The following is a 25,166-nucleotide window of genomic DNA, read 5'->3' on the forward strand; positions in this document are numbered from 1 at the left end:
ATTACGCTTTCCGCAGTGGACTTCATTAGATTTCATTAAAATAAAATGTATTTTAAGCAAGCAGTAACCATGTAACAAAACCATTAATTAAACGATTGAAAATTTGTTGTTAGTGTCCGCTTCGTTCTACTGGTGTGTTCCTAGAAATATTTGTATTATTATTTATTTAGGCAATGGATCTTTTTTGTCTTACCATAATAATTGGAAGAATGAAAAGAATAAAAACAGGGGAAACAAAACTATTCGTGTGAGAATGATTGGAAATCAAGACCTTTAAACGCACTTGTATCATTGGGACCCTCATCTAGTTTACATATATGTAGGTACATTTTTTTTACCAAATCTCAGGCATTACATTTAAGATAAGAATTGAGTAGAAATAAATACAAAAACATATATGTATGCATATTTTTCAATAATTCAGTTGTCATGTTTTGCACATAAATAATCCATGAGGACGTTGCCATCTCTAAGCGACTCTTTCAATAAATAGGTATAAATTTTGCAATACGTTAACAGCAGTCTGGCATCGCTGCAATATAGATAAGGCTAGTACGGCAATTCATCGGTTATCGGTTCTTAACATTTCGGCTTAACGTGCTTAAACTCATTTAAATTTAGACTCCACGCCAGCGACGGTGCCTGCAATGACAACGCCCACGCGTGATACCCTGGAGAAAGCTCTGAAGAGCGACCAGAAGCTTGCGAAGGCAGCCACACAGATAGCCAAGGGCAGGTTTATACCGGTATCCGAACCGAGACTACCCTTCTCACATAGATTCCTTTGTTTCCTCCAGATCTGACTTCCAAGGCGTACGACATATCTGATCTGGCCCTCGCACTGGGCTTCGCCTTGTCCTCTCCGGACATGGAGGAGCGAGTTGCCGGAACCAACCTGCTATCCGCCGTATTGATAGTAATACCGCAGGATCTGCTTCAGGAGCGGCAGCTGGAGTTCCTAATCTCATTTTACATGGACCGACTTCGCGACCATCACAACGTAATGCCAGCAATCATCGATGGAATCGACGCCCTAGTCCATATGAAAGCTATACCGCACGCCCAGATTTCCCTGATTCTGGAGTCATTCTTCGAGCACACCACCTGCCAGTCGCAGACGCGGGGCGACCGCACCAAGCTGTTCCATATTTTTCGGTACCTGACGACAAACTTTAAGGACGGTGAGCCCTTATTTTCCCTAGTAGGAATGATAGTTTGTTTGAAACCACATGATTTGCTTTTATCTGATTTTAGCAATGAGTGCATTCATTTTAGTTTGCAATAAAATAGTTAAAAGTTGATTGAAACTCATAAAAGAGATACTTACGACAATGTTACGTAAACATGATGGAGCTTAAAATTTGTATTGATATCTGAAGATTTTTACTGTCACCCACTTAGTCCGTGCGTTGCTGTATTTAAAGTATATAAACAATAATTTATTTTAATTTCGCTGAATATGAATATGTAAAAGATCACAAAATTAGAAACTCAAAGTAATGGTTGTTTCCCTACGAATTAGCAAAAAGGACATAATATTATAAAATAATAAAATCCATTTTCTTCTCTATACAGAGCTTCAGGCGATGGCCGGTGACTTCGTTTACGGCCTGATCAATTCCATTGACGGCGAGCGTGATCCCCGCAACCTCGATATAATTTTCAGTTTCATGCCCGAGTTCTTGTCTACGTATCCGCTGCTGCATTTGGCCGAAGAGATGTTTGAGATCTTTGCGTGTTACTTTCCAATTGACTTTAACCCCAGCAAGCAGGATCCGGCGGCCATAACCCGCGATGAATTAGCAATGAAGTTAACCAACTGCCTGGTAGCAAACAACGAATTTGCAGAGGGCACAGTGGTACTGGCCATAGAAAAGCTGGAGAGTGAGCTGCTGGTTGCCAAACTGGACTCCATAGAACTGCTGGCAAGAAAATATAACATTTTAAACATTATTAGTCTTTTGTTATAATTGCTATTTGTTGTTACAGCACCAAGCTGCCTTGAAGTTTCCGCCTTCCGTTCTGGAGCCGCACTTCGACCAGATCTGGCAGGCTATAAAAACAGAGACATTTCCGGGAAATGACAATGAGGAGATATTAAAGTCCTCCCTTAAGGCTTTGTCTGCGCTCCTGGAGAGAGCTTCTCACATACCCGATATAAGCCACAACTACCAGAGCTCTATTCTTGGCGTAATCCTGCCGCACCTTAGCGATGTCAATCAGCGGCTCTTTCATCCTGCCACCGGCATTGCCTTAGTTTGCGTATCGGGAGATGCGCCCTATGCAGCGGACAAAATCCTCAACAGCTTTTTGCTCAAGCTTCAGGCCGCAGATGCCAGCTCTGAACAACGAATCAAGATCTATTACATAGTTAGCCAAGTCTATAAGCTGTCTGCGCTGCGTGGCTCTCTGCAGAAATTGAACACCACGATACGTGAGTCTGTGCAGGACGATGTAATCGCCTCCTTGCGCCTAATCGAACAGGAAGAGTTTGATGCCGAAAAGGAGGACTTGGAGTTGCAGAAGGCAGCCCTTTCTGTGCTAAATGAAAGTGCTCCCGTTCTCAGTGAAAAACAACGCGCTTTGATTTACAAAGCTCTGGTTCAGCTTATCACCCATCCGTCAATTGACATTGATTTCACCACACTGACAATCAGTCTTGGAGCCCTGCAACCGGTGGAAGTGCAGTCAAATTTCATTGATGTTTGTGTGCGGAATTTCGAGATTTTCTCCACATTTGTCAAACGAAAGATATACACCAATTTGTTGCCGCTCATGCCTCAAATAGCGTTTACTCAGCGCATTCTAGATCTGGTTATCACACAGACGTTTAACGATAATACTGCAGAGCCCGTGCGTTTATTGGCCCTGGAAGCTTTAAACAAACTGCTTCTTCTACAGGACCAGCGCTTTATCGTGGACCTGCAGCAGGAATCCAATCTTCTTCACAAGCTTATCGAACTGGGCCAGAGGACCGAGGGTCTGTCTCTGCAGTCGCTAGAACAGATTGCGGGTGCTTTGAGCCGTATCACCCAGCAGCTCCCGCTCTCCGAACAGAGCGCTATAGTAAGCGAGTACCTTCCTGGACTCAACCTGAGTCAATCCGCTGATTTGTACATTACCAAGGGGCTCCTTGGCTACCTTCATAAAGACATAACCCTTGATGATCACTTTGAGCGGCTTTTGACCGATTTGACACAGCTTTCTCTTAATACGGATAACGAACAGTCGCGTGTAATTGCTCACCATCTGCTTTGTAGCATGGTCAACAAGATGGAGTATAACCCAGCTAACCTAAGCAAGGTAAAAAAAATCACGGATCAGCTGAAAGTGGCAATTAAAAAGGGCGATGTGCGAGCTGTGGAGATCCTTGCCTGGGTGGGGAAGGGATTAGTAGTCGCAGGATTTGATGAGGCTGCCGATATTGTTGGCGATGTATGTACCACTATAAACTTCTTGATTCTCCAGATTATATACGTGAATTAACATTGCCTCATTAAAGCTCTCGGATCTACTGAAACATCCCAGCTTGAGCACTGCCGCTGCTTTAGGATTTGACATCATTGCCGCCGAGTACCCGGAACTCGATTTGCCCGTCGTTAAATTCCTCTACAAGCAGAAGCTTTTCCACACTATCATGGGAAAAATGGGCAGCAAACTGGCCAACTACTGTGTGCACCATTTAAAGGCTTTTGTCTACGTACTAAAAGCCACGCCACAGGCGGTTATTAAACTAAACATTGAGCAGCTCGGGCCGCTGCTTTTTAAGAGCTTAGAGGAGCACAACGAGGCGCATTCGCTGTGCATTGCACTGGGCATCTGTGAAAAGTTTGTGGCGCAGCAGGATACGTACTTCCAAGGGCACTTGGCCCACCTCATACCCAGCTGCCTGGAGCTATCAAAATACAAGGCTCAACATACAATGGTAAGTTCAATATATATGTAAAAGGGATCGCAACGATTGCTCTTAAGACTCGATGCTTATTGAAGAGTTTCTTAACTTTTCAAACTCAATATTAAAAAACAACACTAAAGTTCATCTTTCTTATAGCAAGTTCGAATTGCGGCACTGCAGTTGCTTTACGATGTTACCAAGTATCCTACCTTCGTCCTGTTGCCCCACAAAGTGGATGTTACTCTGGCCCTGGCCGCCGCCTTGGATGATCCCAAGCGACTGGTGCGGAACACTGCGGTTAAGGCCAGGAATGCTTGGTACCTGGTCGGTGCGCCTAGTACAAATTAGTAAAATAACAATCCCATTCTTGTTAATACTTGAAATCCAAAAAGCGAACGCACAAATTCTTCATAATTTCCTTGTTGTTTTTATTAGGGTTCGTTGAAGAACATTGGAGGAGCATTGAATGGTGCTAAATGATCAAGGTCTATCAAAATGACAGTAAACGCGAAATTCTATGCGTTGTATATTTCTTAAATACACTTACAAATGTATTGACTCAAATCTATTTAAGATTAAAAAGTTAGGAAAGAAATGCTAAGGCGAACAAATTCCCATTGGAAAATGGTATACATTTTTAAATACTCGTGCTTTTTTTAAAGCTAGAGCAAAACTTATTCCTTTTGTAAGACTTGAGACTCATGTGTCGGTTGCTTAAATTTGTATTTTTAAACTCTTTATACAGATGAGTGAGCCTATTTAATTTTCTTTCGCTATATTTAAGTGTTCGATTAAATCTACAAGAATTTTGTATAGATTATTTATGTGTGTTCATGAATTCCAACTGGTAATTACTCTGAACTCTGTTCAGTAGGGGTGTTCGCATTGGGAACGGGCCATAAGAGCGCACTTTTGAGCACGCTGCACCACCTCGGGACATCGACGTCGTCTCATAAAGCGACAGTCTTGAAAGAATCCCTCGTTTCTGGGGAAGCCGTGCGTAAAGTCTTGGAACGTCAGCAATCCCAGGCCCCAAATCTTGCCGCCTCGAAACTCACCCTCGTACTTCATTCCATCAGCTCTCCAGAAGATCCCATTACCATGGAACCAGCCCTGATAAAACTCTCCTTCGTATCTGCATTAAAAATGTGCAAGAAGAATCGTAATATACAATTTTTTTGATTTGAAGCAAGCCATAGTAAAATTATAGGTAACACATTTGTTTGCAAAAAGACAATTAAGAATAAAGAATATAGAGATACGTTATGGTTCCAGTTATCCCGACGTACATACGGAATGGTTAGATCGATTCGAGAAGTGGTTTCGATCAAGAATATGTGCACTAGCATACCCTATTACTCTACGAATAATGGCTAAATATTTGCAGCGTTAAGGTTTGCATCATTATTATAAAAACTGACTTTGCTCCATCCGCGAACCAGAGGCAGCCCACTCCTTGAGTAAGACCTTCCTGAAACTGGCCATCGTAGCGGGTGCCATCGGCAAACTGCAGATGCCCGACGCCGTGTTTTTGGCCACGCTGGTTCCACTCGCCGATGTAGCGACTGGCGTCCTCGTATCGCCATCCTCCCACTTTTACTGCCCCTGCGCTGTACTGGCTTTGAGCCTGGCCCAGTTGGTGGTGTACATGCTGACCCTGCTGGTGATGGTGTGGCTGATGTTGATTTTCGATTCGGGCCGTGGTCACGCCCACGCTGCTCACTGGGTAATATTTTAAAGCAGTTTTCTATCTGCATCCTTTTGTCCTTCGTTCACTTACTGTCATCATCATAGTCGTCCATGGCCATTGCTCCGCTACCGCACGCGATGCGCTTCAAGCTGCTACTGAGCTTGCTTATTCTGCACCAGAATCCAACACTTTGTATGGCTTCCAACGGTGCGACGGCCCTGTTCTAAATCTAATTAACATATTTCACTTTTGCACAGTGAGAAAGGGTTTACAAATGATTTACCAAAAACACCGGCCCAATTGTACCAATAATTGGGAAAATTATAATTATTTCGTAACTTTCAATCATACAGTAAGCCTTAAAACCGAATAGTTTTAACACTACTGTATAAATACTTACTTTATACACATTTTAAATACTGTTTGATCCAATTTTCTATGACTAACTGTTGCTGCGGCCAAGGCTGCCTTTGATTCAACCTCTTTTGTGCCAAAAAAAAACCCCTTTCAAGTTTAAGTTCTTTTACAATTTGTTATTTCAATTTAAAGCGGAATATTTGGATGTAGATTTTTTCGTGAGATTACAGATGCCAGAAATGATTATACTATATAGGCGAAGCCTTAAAATTTACCGACTCCCTCATCGTGTCGGTTAAAGAACAATAAAACGGAATTGCACACAAAGATAATGACTGAATTGAATATATTAACCTAGATGTAGTCGTATGTATGTATATAATTGGACTCAAATCAAGTCTAGGCAAGCACAGCCGAAGTGGCCATTTCACTGACCCCGCAAGTGTTGTCACCACGATAGACGCGATAATAGCCCTGCTCTCCCCAGCGCGGACCCCACGAGTTTTTCACAATCCAGTAGGGCAGGGTTTTATGGAAGTTCGGATATTCGGAGACGCCATACCCCACAACCAAAACTCCGTGGTCTAGGTTTTTCTTAGAACACAGGGCTTTCCACGGATGGGACACACCGCCGCGATAGAACTGCATAGCATTCGCATTAATGCCTAGAAATATCAACTGTTTTAGTGGGCTTCAGAGCTTATCTTTGTCATCGATTTACCGATCGAAATGGGACCATTGGTGAGCAGCCACTCCTGCATGGCGGTCTCATTTCCCTTGGGCAGATCCACAAAACCAGCAACCTGAACGTGAGACAAAGTCCTGTTGAAGTGGCACTGATTCTTTTTGGCCTTGTATGGATACTCAGCTTCGTATTCTAGGCCGCCAATATCCTTAATGGCTCTGTAAAAAAGTATTGCATAAGTAGTACATTATAACGTCCATTTGCGCATAACTTACTTGTAAGCATTATCCATGAGGCCGCCGTTGCAGGCACTATCAGTGGTATCACAGTCAAGCAGCTCCTGCTCGGAGAACTCTTTTAAATCGCCTGTTTTCACGGCGTGCAGACCTTCAATGTTTCCCGTCACACTAAACGCCCAGCATGAACCGCAGGATCCCTGGTTTTTTACCTGGGTGACAGCATTCTTCTGCCGCCAGTCAAATTCCTTTGGCAGTTCACCATGGTAAGCCGGTACGACAGCCACTGATCCGCCAGTGGCCTTTGCTTCATTGCGCTGCCAGAGTCCCGTGCGTTCCTTATATTCCGAGCTGGTCATGTCAGCAAACTCCGTGATGCCGTACTTGGCGCTGCCCATCTCGTTGACGTTTAGCTGCTCGATAGTCTTTAGGTTCTGACGGAAAATGCGCAGGCGCATCTGGCGCTCGGCGGTGCTCACGTAGCGACGGCCAAACCGCACCTGAAACTTATGAAAGAGGTGGTCCGCCTTGTCAAGAGCACGATGGCTGTGCTTCTTGTGGGTTTTTTTTTCGGCCCACTCCGCGGATCGCGTGTGTCGGGCCTGGACCACCGGTTGGTTGCGGCACTTAAAGGTGATTTCGTGTTCATCCTTTCTCACCCAGACCTGTGTCCAGATATCCACGACGCATCGGTGCTGCTCTTCCGAGCCATCGATTAGATCCGCATCGATACGAGTCAAGATGCCCGAAGCCACTTGTCGCGAAGCTGAGTATACTTTAACGATTCTAAAATACACAAAATGGGCGAATCAATTATAATCGTAAATTATAATGAAGCAAATATAAAAGCATTCTATAAAATTTTAAAAATAAATCTAAACATTTTTAAAATGTTTGGACGCGTTATATAGTCAGCTCAAAGAAGCTGGGTACGCAAAAATCGAATTTTTGAAATTTGAAAGGTGGAATCGTTTGACCATGTTTGACCACCAATTACTTTTTTTTGACCACGTCCAGTTTTGAAGATATGGAATTTCGAAAATTTTCGAACTTAAAAAAGTTGACTTTTTTGAACTTTTTTTTTTTAAATCGCAATAACTTCGTTTGACCACCCTTTAGAATTTTTAAAAACAAAATCGTTTGACCATCCTTTAAAAATGCTTTTTATCGTTTGACCACCCTTTAATATTTTTTTTTTATTTGCTTACCCTTAAAAAAAATATTTTTGTTTGCCCAACTCTTGAAACTAAATATTTTCAAAAAAAAAATCGTTTGACCATCCTTTAAAATTGCATTCTATCGTTTGACCACCCTTCAAAAATTATTTTTTTCGTTTGCTTACCATTAAAAAAAACATTTTCAAACAAAATTTAAATCTCATAATTTAGGCAAAATACTCTCTCTTTCTCTTTCTTTCCCCAAGAAACGAATAAGGACCGGAGGTGTATTTGCATAGAACCAACACATGCATATAAATAAAACCCAAATACACGTTTTCGGTTCTGCACTGAAAAAATCAAATTGAATAAAAAATGAAATGCTTATGAAAACTCCAAATTATGTTGGATAACAATATGGTAAAGCAAACACAATTGTTTTTTTTCTGGTTCATATAAAATTACTTTCAGTAAGCTGTGGCGCCAATTCACACGCACACGTGGTACTTGCCGCTTTGACAATGCATACATACGTACATATGTATGTATTACAAAAACATTATTGTGTATTCTGCTTATTCTTCACTAGTTCCTTATGCTGAGCAACAACAATTTCATATGAAACAATAAAATTAATAATAAAAACAATTTGTAGAAGTGGGCAAACGATAAAAAGCAATTTTAAAGGATGGTCGAACGATTTTTTTTTGAAAATATTTAGTTTTAAGAGGTGGAAAATCGTTTTAATTTTTTTTAAGGGTAAGCAAACAAAAAAAATAATTTTTGAAGGGTGGTCAAGCGATAGAATGCAATTTTAAAGGATGGTCAAACGATTTTTTTTGAAAATATTTAGTTTTAAGAGGTGGGAAATCGTTTTTATTTTTTTTAAAGGGTAAGCAAACGAAAAAAATAATTTTTGAAGGGTGGTCAAATCATAGAATGGAATTTTAAAGAATGGTCAAACGATTTTTTTTGAAAATATTTAGTTTTAAGAGGTGGGAAATTGTTTCTATTTTTTTTAATGGTAAGCAAACGAAAAAAATAATTTTTGAAGGGTGGTCAAACGATAGAATGCAATTTTAAAGGATGGTCAAACGATTTTTTTTTGAAAATATTTAGTTTCAAGAGTTGGGCAAACAAAAATATTTTTTTTTAAGGGTAAGCAAATAAAAAAAAAATATTAAAGGGTGGTCAAACGATAAAAAGCATTTTTAAAGGATGGTCAAACGATTTTGTTTGAAAATATTTAGTTTTGAGGTATGAAAAATGCCTAATTGCTTAAGTGCTTATATTTTCTAAACTAAAAGTTTTTTTTTTAATTCTAAAGGGTGGTTAAACGAAGTAATTGCGATTAAAAAAAAAAAGTTCAAAAAAGTCAACTTTTTTAAGTTCGAAAATTTTTGAAATTCCATATCTTCAAAACTGGACGTGGTCAAAAAAAAGTAATTGGTGGTCAAACATGGTCAAACGATTCCACCTTTCAAATTTCAAAAATTCGATTTTTGCGGACCCAGCTTCTTTGAGCTTATATAGTCATATGGTCGGGAACGCTTTCTTTTACGCTGTTTGTAAGAAATCTAGCATACCCTTTTACTCTACAGAATACATTAATACAAACATTTAGGATGGTGACTTACTTGTAATGGGGACCCTCACCCGCGGTCAGTTTGTCAAGAGATTTTTGCAGCTGCGCCTTCGCCGCCTCTTCATCGTAAGCCTTATGCCCACCAAAGATATCGTTTGCGCTACGTCTACTGCGATGGACCTGGAAAAAAAATGTATACATAAAAAACTGGGATAATGGGCTCAGACTGTAAACATATTATTCTAGCTTATTTATATAAGCAGTAACAGCATCGTCGTATATCACTTTCAATTTATAAAACATAATTTGGTTACAGCGATATAACATTTAGAGATTCTATTATTTTCCGACTATTTCTAGTATAACTTTATATTATATGAGCAAATGCTTGAACTTTTTTGGTTTATGTTTTATAGAGTTACTTGATAGTAATCACTATCACAGTATACAGTATCACTAGTCGATTCGATCTGAATATGTCCGTCAGCAGGTCCATCCGTCCGTATGTCCGTAAGAACGTCGAAATCTTCGGAACAAAAAGCTAGAATGTTTAGTTTGGGCATCCACATTCCATTGACGTAGCACAAGCTTATTACCTCCATTACACATTACAATTACAATAAATGTAAACGCCACCAGGTTCATATTTTCTAGGTCAATTGATAAGTCCCCGGACTACCACAGTAAAACGTATTTTATAAAATCAATCCATATGATTTTTACTGAACCCCAAACTTTAAAAAGCATGTTTATGAATTTGTCAGCTGTGGGTTCATTAGTATGTGAGATATAGCATTTTGAGTGCTATTGTGAAGAAAATGGATAAAAAAGAATTTCGAGTTCCCCGACTATCTGATACCCGTTACTCAGCTAGTGGAAGTGCGAAGGAGAGTCTTCTTGGGGTTTTTGGTCATGAGAGTGGGCGTAGCAAAAAGTTTTTTGGCAAATCGATAGAAATTTACAAGACTAATACAAAAATGAAAAAATATCAAAACCTTTTTCAAAAGTGTGGGCGTGGCAGCTTTGGGCGGTTTGTGGGCGTTAGAGTGGGCGTGGCAAAAAGTTTTTTTGCAAATCGATAGAATATTACAAGACCAATACAAAAATGAAAAAATATCGACTCGGCTGTTGATCCTGATCAAGAATATATATACTTTATATGGTCGGAAAAGCTTCCTTCTGCCTGTTACATACTTTTCAACGAATTTAGTATACCCTTTTACTCTACGAGTACCGGGTATAAAAATACTTTTTTTGAAGGGAAAAAATACAGCTGATACAAAAACTTGGCTTGATAATGAGTTTTGAGGCACTGCCCTAGAAAAATTAACCATTTGGTATTGGTATACTAAGTTTTGACGTGGTAAAATGAGTCAGTCATCCGAGTGGACTGCACACGATGAACCCTTTCCAAAGCGAGATGGGAAGACATTTTCATTGAATAACAAGAGAGAACGCTATAGTCGAGTTCCCCGACTATCTGATACCCGTTACTCAGCTAGTGGAAGGGAGAAGGAGAGTCTTAAACACAGTTTTTGGCGGTTTGTAGGCGTTATAGTGGGCGTGGCAGAAAGTTTTTTGGCAAATCGATAGAAGTTTACAAGACCAATACAAAAATGAAAAAATATCAAAACATTTTTCAAAAGTGTGGGCGTAGCAGCTTTGGGCGGTTTGTGGGCGTGGCAAAAAGTTTTTTGGCAAATCGATAGATATTTACAAGACCAATACAAAAATGAAAAAATATCAAAACATTTTTCAAAAGTGTGGGCGTGGCAGTTTTAGGCGGTTTGTGGGCGTTAGAGTGGGCGTGGCAACATGAATCGACAAACTTGCGCTGCGTCTATGTCCCTGGAGTCTGTATACTCAATCTCAACTTTCTAGCTTTTGTAGTTCCTGAGATCTCGACGTTCATACGGACAGACGGACAGACAGACGGACGGACAGACGGACATGGCCAGATCGACTCGGCTACTGATCCTGATCAAGAATATATATACTTTATATGGTCGGAATCGCTTCCTTCTGCCTGTTACATACTTTTCAACGAATCTAGTATACCCTTTTACTCTACGAGTAACGGGTATAAAAAGATGATTACCAAAACTGAGGTCTATTTTGAAGCAAAGGACAAATCGTACTACAAAAATGGTATCGAAAAATGGGAGGGTCGCTATATTCAGTGTATCACTCTTGAAGGGAACTGTTTTGAATAAAAAAACAATTTTGCCAAAAATATATTTTTTCCTATGGTAGGCCGGGTACATCATGGTTGCACTTCCACTAGATGAGTGGAATGGAATCTAATAAACGAGGGCTTTGAAGGCGTTTTTAATTGTCATTAGTTTAAATGGTTAAAAATTTAGTTCATACTGACAGACACATGCCATTTAATTCTGGGCTAATTCCAAATTTGAAAATGGAATAGCAGAACTATTTTAATCACAACTGAGAAACTATTATTGTTTAATTTTGAATTCGCTAACGCGAACTTATTTTGAAAATATAAACTGTACATTAACAAGGACTGATATTTTTTTGACTATTTTTTCGATTAAAATTTATGTTATGTTATGTAAATTTGGAAAAATGGTTTTACGAATCAGACCATCGAACTAATTCGAATGCGTAATTAACTAACTACGCTCTAGCGCACAACCAGATCGGTGAACAGGAGTTGCAGATCAAGAATCAAACACCACATTCAAAGGGCAGGATGTAGTCGTCTAGCAGCCGCACACGCCGTAGTCTTCCTTGCGAGTCGACACCCACGTCGCCGCCACTGGGTGCAGCCTGCTGTCCGACTTCGAGCTCCTCCTTCTGCTCCGTCAGTTCGACCTGATGTCGCTGCACCACCAACATGCCTGCTGCTATTGCCGCCTCCTGGCGCAGCCATCCGGACATGATCCAGATGCGACGAATGCAGGTTGTCAGTGCGTATTGCTTCATCATGGAAGGAATTTCTGCACAAACCGTATTTATAAAAATAAATTTATCAATCTATACAAATTTAAGAAAATAGATATCTTACCCACCTTATAAAATAATAGAAAAAGTATTGTCTAGTGGCTTCGGATTGAGTTTACCGAGTAATGTGGACTGAATTTGGACTGGGACGCAAACGACACTGACAACTGCTTTCGCCCTACTTTGACCTTTATTTTCGAAATATTTTGCTATATGGAAATGAGGGGGTCCTTATATCTAATTTTTTTTTAATATTGGAAAAGAAACAGTTTAGTGAAGATTTCGATAAGCCTTAGAATATTATCCACACAGGCATTTTGCGGATCAAGGCAAAAGACAGGCCGAATCAACCCTTTGCTTGCTGTCTAAAAGTTCGTTGATCTTTTCCTAATTACGGAACACGGAAACAAACAGTAACACAGCTGTCACCACATCTGAGCATCGACACCAAGGGGAGTGGGGTTATGAAGGAAACATAAACAAGAGAGAACGATTTACTCGAGTTTCTTGACTATCAGATACCCATTACTCAGCTAGAGGGAGTGCGAACGAGAAAGCTCATCAATATTTTTGACATGTTGATAGAAATTGGCAAAAGACAAGTAATAATTAAAAAATAAATCAAAAAAATTCAACACATTTTTCAAAACTGTGGGCGTGGCAGTTTTGGGCAGTTTGTGGGCATTAGAGTGGGCGTGGCAAACAGTTTTTTCTGCAATTGTGGTATCGTGGGTCAACATATAACAACAAACGTCAATTTGAATGCTTAATTATAGCATGCTTAATTAATGCATTCAAGCTTTTATAGTTTGTGAGACCCCGACGTTCATACGGACGGACAGACGGACATAGCCAGACCGACGTCGCTATTGATCCTGATCAAGAATATATGTACATATATACTTTATATGGTCGGAAGCGTTTCCATTTACCTGTTACATACTTATCAACGAGTATAGTATACCCTTTTAACTTACTCTACTGTATAATTATATACGAATGTAGATGAAACAAGGACATGTCTGAATTTACATTACTGAATCTGACAAAACGACCCATCGTTCTAGTACACGTGGCTGGAAGAGTTGGGGCGAGGAACATGACGGTCCAAAGACATCCCCCAAAATTGTGATATACGGCAACAGAAACATCGACAGACACATGTGACCCATAAACCATTCAATGCGGAACACAAAACCAATTAAACCAAACATTTTGGCTGGATATTCGTTCGCCGATTTGTGTCTCTGACACATCCACAGCCAGGAGCCAAATGTCTGCTCCTGCTGACGCATCCGATCAACGGGAATGGCGAATGCGAATGAGGACTGCAGATAGAATGACACTAAAAACATGGCCTACAAGGGCTAGAAAAACATATATGTTGGGGAAAAGGTAGAATTATAATTTTTACATTATAATATTTTGAAAAATGTTTTACAATTTTTTTATACTTGTAAATTTTTCTCGATTTGCCAAAATCCTGTTTGCCACTAGCTGAGTAACGGGTATCAGATATCCGGGGAACTCGACTATAGCGTTCTCCCTTGGTTTTAATGTATTTGCGACTTTGTATACTTTCTAACGGAAATGCAGTGGAAGAATTTTTGGAGTACAGGTCTCCTAGCTGCGACAACAACACCGAATGGAATGTAATGGCCATGACGTGTGTATAATTAACAAGAGAGAACGCTATAGTCGAGTTCCCCGACTATCTGATACCCGTTACTCAGTTAGTGGAAGGGAGAAGGAGAGTCTTAAACACAGTTTTTGGAGGTTTGTGGGCGTTAGAGTGGGCGTGGAAAAAAGTTTTTTGGCAAATCGATAGAAATTTACAAGACCAATACAAAAATGAAAAAATTTCAAAACATTTTTCAAAAGTGTGGGCGTAGCAGCTTTGGGCGGTTTGTGGGCGTTAGAGTGGGCGTGGCAAAAAGTTTTTTGACAAATCGATAGAAATTTACAAGACCAATACAAAAATGAAAAAATATCAAAACATTTTTCAAAAGTGTGGGCGTGGCAGTTTTGGGCGGTTTGTGGGCGTTAGAGTGGGCGTGGCAACATGAATCGACAAACTTGCGCTGCGTCTATGTCCCTGGAGTCTGTATACTTAATCTTAACTTTCTCGCTTTTGTAGTTCCTGAGATCTCGACGTTCATACGGACGGACAGACGGACAGACGGACATGGTCATATCGACTCGGCTATTGGTCCTGATCAAGAATATATATACTTTATATGGTCGGAAACCCTTCCTTCTGCCTGTTACATACTTTTCAACGAATCTAGTATACCCTTTTACTCTACGAGTAACGGCTATAAAAATACAGGAACACAAGTCCCTGCGAGTCACTGTGCCCGACCATGAATTCATTAAGCTGCCTGTTCACCACTCCCTTTTCCAGCCTCAATTCAACTGGCCTGGCCTACTACTCGTATTCAACCCGTTCCAGCCCATCACATCCCAGCGCTGCTGATATCCCAGCATCGACACGAGAACTGTTAGTTCAAATCTGTATTTTAATTAGAATTATATCGTAAATGATGTTTCCTCGGTCCTGGGGCCACAGGGGATAGACTAGGTGGCTCCTGTGGTTGGGAGCAGTGTGCAATGATCCGTAAAATTTATTTGGATGTATAGACAGTTAAGTGCTATACTTCCTGACATTTGCCATAAATCCAATTGAATGGTTCTCGTTTTCAAAGCACTTTATTAATTTATTTCGCGATGACTTTTCCAAGAGCTCATTAGGCACTCATATGGGTTGGAAATAATGTGGCTAAAGGAATTTCCGATTGTTGAACATGTCCAACACAGATTAAAACGAGTTACCGCGTTCAGATATAATTTATATTTATATATAATTTAGGTATGTGAATTTAAACAAAGTAATTAAATGATGTTAAAGTTTCAGTGATTAAGTATTAAATTACTAAATCTGGTCATGACCAAATGCCCTTTTAGTTTGAATTCAATATGCTGCAATGTAAATACTTTTGCTCACATTTTTGCAATCTATTGATTGCGATGAAATGGCTCACACATAGAAAACCCATGCGCTAGAGTAGTGTCGTTACTATTAAATTTTCAGATTGGGTCATTAATTTTTTAACCCCTTATGCTCTCACCGTTAAGTCGGGTGGAAAGTAGCCACCGCCGGGGACAAATCGCCCAGACCCACTGTGCGTGGCATCACAGAGTCAACCGCTGAAAAAGTAGAGCACGAGGATAATGAGAACACTTGCCTCGCACTCGGTGTATTTCTGCTTCTGTCGACACCGTGGGCACTACACGACGAGCAGGAGGGGAATCCTGAGCCTCCAAACGCTTAACTTTTCATACATAGCGACACTTGAAATCCCTCTCCCTAGCCAACACATATAGACAGGTGCAGATGGCCCCTACACAGGTGCCACGAATACAGCTAAGATACGGCGGGTTAAACAGATTGCGGCCGTAATTTGAGAGCAAAAACTCATTTGATTATTAAGGTGAAATAAGTGTTCTGCGGGGAGCTAAAACGCGCAATGCCGACGAACACAACCCTCATCATCGTCATCAGGTGAAAAGGCAAGCTTAAATAAATTCAATTAAATAACATTTTCCTTTTTTATTGTTCGCTTTAAGGTGAGTATGTATAAAATATGGGTATTTACGTGTAAAAGACAGATACTTTGCACAATGGGACTGTGTGTGTTTGGGATGATAATGAGGATATTTATGATAATGCTGTTGGTATGGTAGTAGCCTCCACATCATGGTCCTTCTGCTCCCGGGAGGTCTCCTCCTGTTGCTGCCCCTTCTCTTGGCTTTTCTCAAAATTATACGCACCGACCGATAGGAAATCGTCGAGCCAACGCTTCTCATTTTCTTTTAGCTCCATGGCGGTTGCGGTGGTGGCTACGACATTCTCCGCCTCATATCTCTTTTCTTCCACATCACCATTGCTAATTGCCGTGGCCATCTTATTATTGTCATCAGGTGGACTAAGCTTTGTGACTGTTATGGTTGCGGTTAGGGCAACAGGACCTGCGGAATTCAGAGAGTCAACCTCACCAGGAGAAGGAGCAGCAGGAAAAGGCACAGGAACAGGAGCCGTTGGAGCAGATTTGATAGGACTGACCTTCCGCTTCATAGATCCCAGGTTAGTGAGAATCTGTGACTCCAGATTGGTCATCTCTGCGTCGTTTAGTTCTTTCCTCTGACCGCCATTAAAGATGCTATTACTCACGTATTTCTCGTTAAGCAGTCGTGCCTTCTCTGCTGGATCTGCGGCCACCGAGTTCTCCGCCGTGTCGGTGCAATTGGAGGTGACCAGTTCGCGGTGCTTGTCTCCCCATTGGGTGTGCAGCCAAGGCTTTTCCAGGATGACCAGGCGGCAGATTATGTCCGCATCCGTCGGCTGCATAGTCTTTGTGTTTACCGCATTTAGCAGGATCTCATAGCGCACTCCGGCGGTGATTTCCCGAAAGGCATCGATGATATTCACAAAGTTCATCGACAGGGGCAGGAAGGTCATAGCAATGTTCTGGACACCAATCAGGTTGGGCGACAAATACTCCCGCTCGCCGGGATTCAGAACATGGACCAGCGTAATCGGGGGCTCACTGACCGTCTGATCCGTTGTCGTTTCAGAAGTTTCCGTGCTCTATTTATTCGGGTTTCGATGATTTGAACGGATTGTGGAGTTTGCGTATTGGTGTGTGGTGTAGGAAAGGACGAAACAAAAGGCAAAACTCATTTGAGGATACACACATAGAGAATTCGGTTGGAATTGTAGCGTTGGTGTCCAGATGCCAAATTGGAGTTAGTGCGTCTTTGTAAAGGTGTGGGTGATGTTTTAATGGTGTAAGCCAAACCGTGTGGTGATTGTACTATACAGTGTGGCTAACCAGCTTAAGCCAGTTTTCCAACACGGTTAATCGAAAGATTCCAAGTTATTATACCAGTCAAACCAAATTAGTTCGCAATTCAAGCAAGGAATAAAACAGGCATGGTTTTTGTTAAATTAAACACTTGATTATCATTATGATTTCTAATGCAAAATAAATAACATACAGATTTCTTATTGATAGGAATGGTATTCTGGTGGGACTAAAGTGACTAAAACTGATTAATGCGCGTTACACCTTATAAGCATCCAAATGCGAGAAAATCCCCTTAATTTCTAATTCAGGAGAGAATTACGCCACATGGGGGTTTTAGGTTAGTTTTAGATGAAACCACATGACTACCTCCCCCAAAAGCCCGTTAATCGATGTACACCTGCTCGGTCAGCCGGTCCTAAAGCCTAATGAACTCCGCATGATTGCAACTGCAATTGCGGTCAAGCTGCAGCAATAGATCGGGACATCCGACGACCAATCAGGTCAATCACTGGCCAACGCTTGACTGGGCTTTTCAGGTCACAAAAACTAATTAACCGCCGTAACGAAACTTAAATTAAGTGTGCCACACCAAACCCGTTGGGTAGCATTGCAGCACAATCCATCGATAAATGATGAGACACAAATGCAGAAAGCCTTTGACAGACAGTTAGTCAATAATTTTTAAAAGTGGAAATCACAATAAGGCAGCCAACTATCTTTTAGTGTTGCTTCGGTTGGACCACTTAAAAAATTAAATATCTTAAAGTATAGTGACAGTACGGCTTAATGGCTGATGTGAAAACCCCTAATTATACCCTTTACTCGTAGAGTAAAAGGGTATACTAGATTCGTTGAAAAGTATGTAACAGGCAGAAGGAAGCGTTTCCATATATTCTTGATCAGGATCAATAGCCGAGTCGATCTGGCCATGTCCGTCTGTCCGTCCGTATGAACGTCTAGATCTCAGGAACTACAAAAGCTAGAAAGTTGAGATTAAGCCATCCAGAGACATAGAAGCAGCGCAAGTTTGTCGATTCATGTTGCCACGCCCACACTTACGCCCAATAACCGCCCAAAGATGCCACGCCCACACTTTTGAAAAATGTTTTGATATTTTTTCATTTTTGTTTTAGTCTTGTAAATTTCTATCTATTTGCCAAAAAACTTTTTGCCACGCGCACTCCAACACCCACAAACCGCCAAAAACTGTCAGTGTTGAAAACTTTCCATCGCACTTTCACTAGCTGAGTAGCGGGTATCAGATAGTCGGGGAACTCGACTATAGCCTTCTCTCTTGTTTTCTGAGTGTATTTCTGTTATTGCTGCTGAAACAGTGCAGTTGACAGCAGCCGGCAGGGTATGAGGATAAGATGTGGGACGGGGTCATCGGGTGGTTCGGGGGACTGGAAAACTAGGCGTCTTGTTGACATTTTGGTCGTTCATCCTCATTGCCGCTGACGTCGTGACAAAAACCGAAAAATGCATAAAAACTTTTGACAGCGGTTGCGTCACTGCAAGCGACGTTGATGCCTGCCTGATGCTGATTATGTTGAGTCGGTGAATTGAGGGACCGGGGATAAAAACAATAGGACGATAGAGGGATGGAGCAATGGAAGGTTTGTGTTATGTACTGTTCTGCCGGAGTTTGTTTTTCAATTAAACTTTATGGTATTTTAAAGAACATCACAAGCCATTCAAAAACATTATAATAGGTTTTTAAGTTCTGCGCAGCGCCCACTGGTCACTTTGATCCGTTTGTTGTCCTGGCAACTCCTTGGTATAAGAGCAACCAATTTATGCAATACTCAGTTGGGCGTAAGCCTGTTGCCATCTTGTAGCACACTCGTCTGCACTGAGCGCATCTAGGGATTATAGATAGTGGTGACTGTCACCCGACCATTCTGGTTGATGCCAGAAAGTGTTCCAAGTACTCATTCGGTAATGGTACAATGGATAAAAAGGTTAGGGCTCGATGCTTAGACGCAGTGCATTTCGTGTTGCCGACCAGTGTAAAAAAGTGTCTTCTTAAAAACTGAAAGTTTTATTTCATTTCACTCAGTTATTCAGTAACTCAAATATAATGCAATAAATCAATAAATATAGTGCAATAGTGCAAACCTAAATTATGCAAAATTGATTTAACTGAGAAGCGCTTTTAAAGTCCCCACCCGCCATAAGCCGTATATGTACTTAATGCGTGAGTTTTGGTGCGCTTTCCGAAACACTTTCCATCAATCAGCCCATTGAATTCCCTGATCTGGGCAACACATCGTGCCAACACCATAAGCTCCTGTCCAGTCAGAGGCTTACTGAACTCGCGTGTAAACACAAAATCTGCCGGAGGAAACGGTTCCGGGTAAGCATTAAACGAAATGCCCTCGGAACGAGGGGACTTGGTATTAACCCAGTGTTGAAAAACTTTAATTGAATCATTGCAAACATTAGCGAACAAACACTAGTAGCGGCGCAGTCGCTGAGTTGCTTTTAATTAAAGTTTAATTAAAGCGATTGGCCCGCTCGGCGTGCAAATAAATGCAGCGCTGCATCATCATTGCGGCGATATTCTGTCATCGGCGACATAATTTTTTCACGCAACCCACTAAAAATTTTGAAATCCACTTGCGCACGACCGGCTCTGTGATTCCCATCTCCACCCCACATATTCACAAGTCGAGAAACCGGTATGAGAATAACATTTTCGGGGGGTTTGGTTAGCTTACTAAATCCGTATCTGAGTAGGAGTCTGAGTATATGCGTTGTGCAACACACTTGAGCCCAAGGTGAAGACGCTACGCTTTTGGGCTTTGATGAGATGCGCACGGTGTGGGAGTGTTTTAGTGTTAGTAAAGACATTAACCATGAAAGGAGGTCTCTTCCGTAACCTGCTGTGAATCTGAATTTACATAATACTGTGCTGTTTTTTTAATAAAATCTAGGTTTTTGCTGCTTGTGCTGGGCTCTGAATACATTTTGGATGCAGTGGATCCTTATAGAGTAGTTTTCATTTTCTTTTGCCTAACTCATTTGCTTAACTCATTCATGTTTGTTAGGGATAAGAAAACAAAATGCTAAATATAAGAGAGTTTTTTTCATTGCCGTTTTTGTACACGTAAGCAACCATAGCTGTTCAATTCAACTCAGTTACTTCTCAGCTGATACATACTATACATAGATGTCTGGAAATATACGATATATACATCGATTCCGGACTAATACATTTTACTTTTTGACCATAAATCAATCCCTTCGAAAATCTTATTTTCTCCAGGCAACTCCGCCAGAAATAACACATTTTATGTACTGATTTGGGAAATTCTATACGTTGCACCAACTAATAACAGATAATGAAATTTTAAATTCCGTCCACGCCTCACTCAACCATCTATGGAATGATATTGGCATAATTGGCTGCTCTCAGGCATCAGGAGCCCTGCAGATTCATACCTGCATACCTGCCACCCCATGATAGCATAATGGCATGAGGGCACGGCAACCCAACCCTCAGTCAATAGACTCCGACTCCTCCACTCATAGTTTTAAGCTTATGCATTAACCATTGCAATCCGAGTAGCTCCACCACGGCACAATGGCACAGTGCTGGCAGAAATTAAGAGGTGGATATAGCAAAACTTTTTTAGTAACCCAACAATTAAATTTACATATATAAGAAGATATAAGCAATAGGAGTCTTTCAGATAAACAAATCTAAACTTTGTTAAGATTCTATATATTCAATTATATAGCTTATGTAACAGCACAAGGGATGCCTGCTTAAATTTCCAATCAATTAATGGAGACACAAGCGCACACATGCCGCACTCCCCTTCATTTAACCAAAGATGGACCCCCCTGGCCAAGCTCATTATAAACTTTGCCTTAACAGTTCCACTGGGTAGTAATTTGCGCCCTCTGTATAGGGGCGGCGTTGCTATAATGAGAGGGATTGGGGCTCGTTATCTTGGGTTGACCAAATCATTTAGTGAGTCCAGTGCCGTAATTTTCTTTGACATTTCTATTAGGCGACAAATCATGCTCAAAATTATACGAAGGATGTCCAGAAAATGGATGGATCAATGGATGGTCCTCGACGAGCGGATTCAGCACTTCCAGGGCTGATTTGAATAAGGCCAAACGACAGAAAGAAGAAGCCCAATTGACAACCGCCGACAATTTGCTGGCAGAGCCGTCGATAGATCCACCGCATCTTTTTTTTTTTTTTAATTGTTTTTGTGGTTTGTGAATCATCCAATTTGATTTTTTAAATGACAGCACCCAACCACTCCAGTCCGCTGGCAGAGTTTGATAGACAATAGTGGCCCGTAAGTAAGTAAACATGTTTTGTGCGAATCTTGCCGCTAATTTGACTGAATGAATATGTATATTATGTACGCATATTAAACTCGTGTGTACCCATAAGTATTTGCGCAAATGTGTTATATGTGCCTCTTTATACGCGTATATAGTTCCGCAATAATATTCATTTATGCAAATTTTTCCATGCATTCTTTCTAGTCTCCGTGCTTGCTTTATCGTGCATACCATTTGAATTCAGCACACGGGGAATCTTGAACGAGTGCCAAAACCATAATATATATTTAATTCTAGTCCTAAAAATGTAACGTAGTCAACATACAAGTCAAGGCAATGCGGTAGAAAGAATATCTAGACAGCATAATTATTTATTGTTCTTTTAGGAAACTTGTTATGTTTGTAAATGGTCTTTTTCATACATTTTTTGGATTGACATAGTTTCTAGCATGAGAATATAGTTGAGCGATGGGTAATACTCTGTTGACTCCAACACCGCTAGCTCTCAAACTCCGTTTATTTAAACTTATTTTGGCTATCATTGAGGCATGCGTCAAATTAAAATTCAACATTTTAAATGCAACGCTTGAAATTAATACAAGTGTCCGAACTATTGCAACCCCTCACACCAACAATGCTGTGGCTTTAATTCGTTGAACCATTTTTACGTTATATTTAATTATTTGCATATACAAATATTTTGCTTGTCGGAGTATGATGAATGCTATTTTTATTTTGTTTTTTGGTTTTCGTTCTCGCCCTGCTGGATACCGGCAATTTAATTGATATTGATGACGATGCTCCAAATGGCATAACCCCAAAGCCCGGCCAGTTTTCCTTCGATGGTAAGGGGCACCATGCGGTGCTCTCTCTTAGTCATTAATCTGGCCCATTACTTGGTGGCACAGGGGCGGGGAAACGGTCATTTTTAAGTATCACAAACCGAAAGTTTAATTTATTTAAATTGAAATCTGTGCCCCATCTGAATCATGGATCGGTTAATTACAGTTCCAAATCTGTTCAGGTTTTCGCAATAGTGTGCCGATAAGTTTGGACAAATTTCTCGAATTATTTATTTTAGTTGATATCATAACTTCGGTCATATTTACTACCTTATTAGCAGTCAATTGGCTGCCGTTCAGACTGCCTAATAAAGGTTACCCCTCTATTTAAATTTCTACGAAAAATAAATTTATACTTTAAAATGAAATAATACTAAAGTTCAAATGTTACAGACAGAGAAGATTAGCCAAAGGAATTCTTTTAGATTTATACAAAACATAAGTTGCATATCATATAAAAAAGTTAAAAATATTATTTATCCACAAAAATCTAAGTGTTTTCTATTATTTATTTATTTCATTTCCGCTTAAGTTTAAAATTAGCTGCAAAATTTATGTTCAGCCTGTATTATCATTGTATTTATTAATGCAAACAAGAAACACTAATAGTAGGTGACGGTTGCGAAACTAAAAAAAAGCCTATTGTTTGGTGAGATACTCATGGCTTTCTAAATACATTTGTTTACGTAACAATTTACTGTAGAAGCTCCGGACTTTAAACAAAGATATATTAAATACGCTCATTCAGCTAAAAAAAACTTTAAAATAATCAGTTGAATCGGTGAGTATGCTAAAGAATTGCTAACCTTATATACATACATACATATATTGAGGTAGCAATTAAGACAATAAATATATATAGATTGTTCGATTTTAAATTCCTTTTTCGTTTGTGGGAAAGTGCACTTACAGGCAGACATTAAAACGCAATTCCGGGGACACAAAGCAATTTGAAAATACCTCGATAAGAAGCAGTTGCAAAAACAACGCAGTCTGGGGATCATTAGGTTTTTGTCGGTAAAAAATAAGCAAACAGCTGATATGTCGCAAAATAAACAAAGGCATAGATAAGCGGAACAATAAAAGCACTGAATAGAAAAAAAAAAAAAAATAGAGCCCATCAGAGAAATACAGTTAAAAGAATGGAATATTCTTAAAACAAGCAATTAAACATTTTTTTTTAATTTTATCGCAGATTTTAAAACGTGAAAATCATTGTTCAAATGAAACTTCAGACACTGAGGCTGGACAGTTGACGTTTTTTTTGTCCGTGTAAACGAGGAAAAAAACAAGGGACATCAGCCAATATGGCGAATTTGTGTGAGTATGGGTGTGTTCGGTGTGGGTGAGCAGGTAAACTTATGTGTATGTGATTTTCAGCAAGCGGGTGAGAGCAAATGAGAGTTAACTGTAAAATTGCATATTTTCCGCCTAATGTCGAACCGTTATCCCGTCTCCCAAATCTTAGTCATTTTGAGGGGATTACGTTACTTCTTTTTCCTCACAAAAGCTGAATCATAACAAAACAACACACGCACACTCACCTCCGCATCGCCCTGTGCCTGTCCCGCTCGCTCCTCCGCGAGCTCCTCGCCAGCTGCTTGGCACAGAAGCAATACAAGCGCAACTGTTGCTGCCGCAAACAGCCTCATTTTAGCGTGTGAGTGGCTGCGATGGGGCTTCAAAAATATCCGTCAGAAAATTCGCCGATTTTCGGTGCGCTCGTTTCAGAATGACGTTAGCACAAATCACGCGCACAGGTGAAGTCGATTGTTTCACGTTCCGCTTACGAAATACGCCGCCTTTGCTGTTTAGTGGTTTTTGACCTTTGTTTTCAGCGAGTCAGGGGTGGACCGATGATGATTGTTACTCAAATTATCGATTTCTTGAGCATCGATGTATTCTCTAAAGTATCGATTGCGTCGGATTTTAGGATATTTTTAGATCTATTTAGCTATCGATATTTCTAGCGTCCTTTTTTGATTTGATAGTGTTTTTTATATTCTTGATCAAGATCAATAGTCGAGTCGATTTGCCCACGTCCGGCCGTGCGTATGAACGTCGAGATCTCAGGAACTATAACAGTTGGAAAGTTGAGATTAAGCATGCAGACTCCAGAGATATAGATGCAGCGCAAGTGTGTTGACACGCCTATAAACCGCCCTAAACTGCCACGACCACACTTTTGAAAATTGTTTTGATATTTTTTAATTTTTGTATTGGTTTGGTAAATTCCTATCGATTTGCAAAATATTCTTGGCCACGCCCACACTTGAAAAATGTTTTGATATTTTTTCACATTTTAACTAGTCTTGTAAATATCTCTCGATTTGTCAAAAAACTTTTTGTCACGCCCACTCTAACGCCCAATAGAGTAAGTAACGGGTATCAGATAGTCGGGGAACTTGACTATAAGCGTTCTCTCTTGTTATACCCGTTACTCGTAGAGTAAAAGGGTATACTAGATTCGTTGAAAAGTATGTAACAGGCAGAAGGAAGGGTCTCCGACCATATAAAGTATATATATTCTTGATCAGGACCAATAGCCGAGTCGTTATGACCATGTCCGTCTGTCCGTC

The 25,166-nt window shown here is 40.4% G+C and overlaps 4 protein-coding genes across 6 annotated transcripts; 1 reads left to right on the plus strand and 3 right to left on the minus strand.

Annotated features, from left to right (window-relative positions):
• The first annotated feature begins 558 nt into the window (after positions 1 to 558).
• Positions 559 to 4,309, plus strand: LOC6535374 (MMS19 nucleotide excision repair protein). Its single transcript, XM_002095988.3, has 6 exons — positions 559 to 732; positions 798 to 1,181; positions 1,576 to 1,925; positions 1,990 to 3,435; positions 3,503 to 3,925; positions 4,052 to 4,309. Exons 1-6 carry the CDS (start codon positions 648 to 650, stop codon positions 4,241 to 4,243), a joined length of 2,880 nt encoding a protein of 959 aa, XP_002096024.1. The 5' UTR covers positions 559 to 647; the 3' UTR covers positions 4,244 to 4,309.
• On the minus strand, positions 4,300 to 5,849 carry LOC6535375 (MORN repeat-containing protein 4 homolog). Its single transcript, XM_002095989.4, has 3 exons — positions 5,676 to 5,849; positions 5,317 to 5,617; positions 4,300 to 5,030 (listed from the first exon to the last, which is right to left on the minus strand). Exons 1-3 carry the CDS (start codon positions 5,701 to 5,703, stop codon positions 4,763 to 4,765), a joined length of 597 nt encoding a protein of 198 aa, XP_002096025.1. The 5' UTR covers positions 5,704 to 5,849; the 3' UTR covers positions 4,300 to 4,762.
• A 248-nt stretch (positions 5,850 to 6,097) lies between these two features.
• LOC6535376 (putative cysteine proteinase CG12163) lies at positions 6,098 to 24,444 on the minus strand. Of its 2 annotated transcripts, XM_002095990.4 has the most exons (6): positions 24,132 to 24,444; positions 16,801 to 17,217; positions 9,658 to 9,785; positions 6,903 to 7,649; positions 6,664 to 6,845; positions 6,098 to 6,607 (listed from the first exon to the last, which is right to left on the minus strand). In XM_002095990.4, exons 1-6 carry the CDS (start codon positions 24,237 to 24,239, stop codon positions 6,342 to 6,344), a joined length of 1,848 nt encoding a protein of 615 aa, XP_002096026.1. In that variant the 5' UTR covers positions 24,240 to 24,444; the 3' UTR covers positions 6,098 to 6,341. The 2 variants fall into 2 exon arrangements, with proteins under 2 accessions (XP_002096026.1, XP_015047094.1); XM_015191608.3 differs by lacking the exon at positions 16,801 to 17,217 and having other exon boundaries at positions 24,132 to 24,440.
• LOC26536268 lies at positions 11,964 to 12,757 on the minus strand. 2 transcript variants are annotated; one of them, XM_015191610.3, is made up of 2 exons: positions 12,638 to 12,757; positions 11,964 to 12,565 (listed from the first exon to the last, which is right to left on the minus strand). In XM_015191610.3, the coding sequence occupies exon 2, from the start codon at positions 12,552 to 12,554 to the stop codon at positions 12,294 to 12,296; it is 261 nt and encodes an 86-aa protein (XP_015047096.1). In that variant the 5' UTR covers positions 12,555 to 12,565; positions 12,638 to 12,757; the 3' UTR covers positions 11,964 to 12,293. The 2 variants fall into 2 exon arrangements, with proteins under 2 accessions (XP_015047096.1, XP_039232467.1); XM_039376533.2 differs by having other exon boundaries at positions 12,634 to 12,754.
• Positions 24,445 to 25,166: the final 722 nt, after the last annotated feature.

This window comes from Drosophila yakuba, chromosome 3R (assembly GCF_016746365.2).
Source record: "Drosophila yakuba strain Tai18E2 chromosome 3R, Prin_Dyak_Tai18E2_2.1, whole genome shotgun sequence".
Taxonomy (NCBI): Eukaryota; Metazoa; Arthropoda; class Insecta; order Diptera; family Drosophilidae; genus Drosophila; species Drosophila yakuba.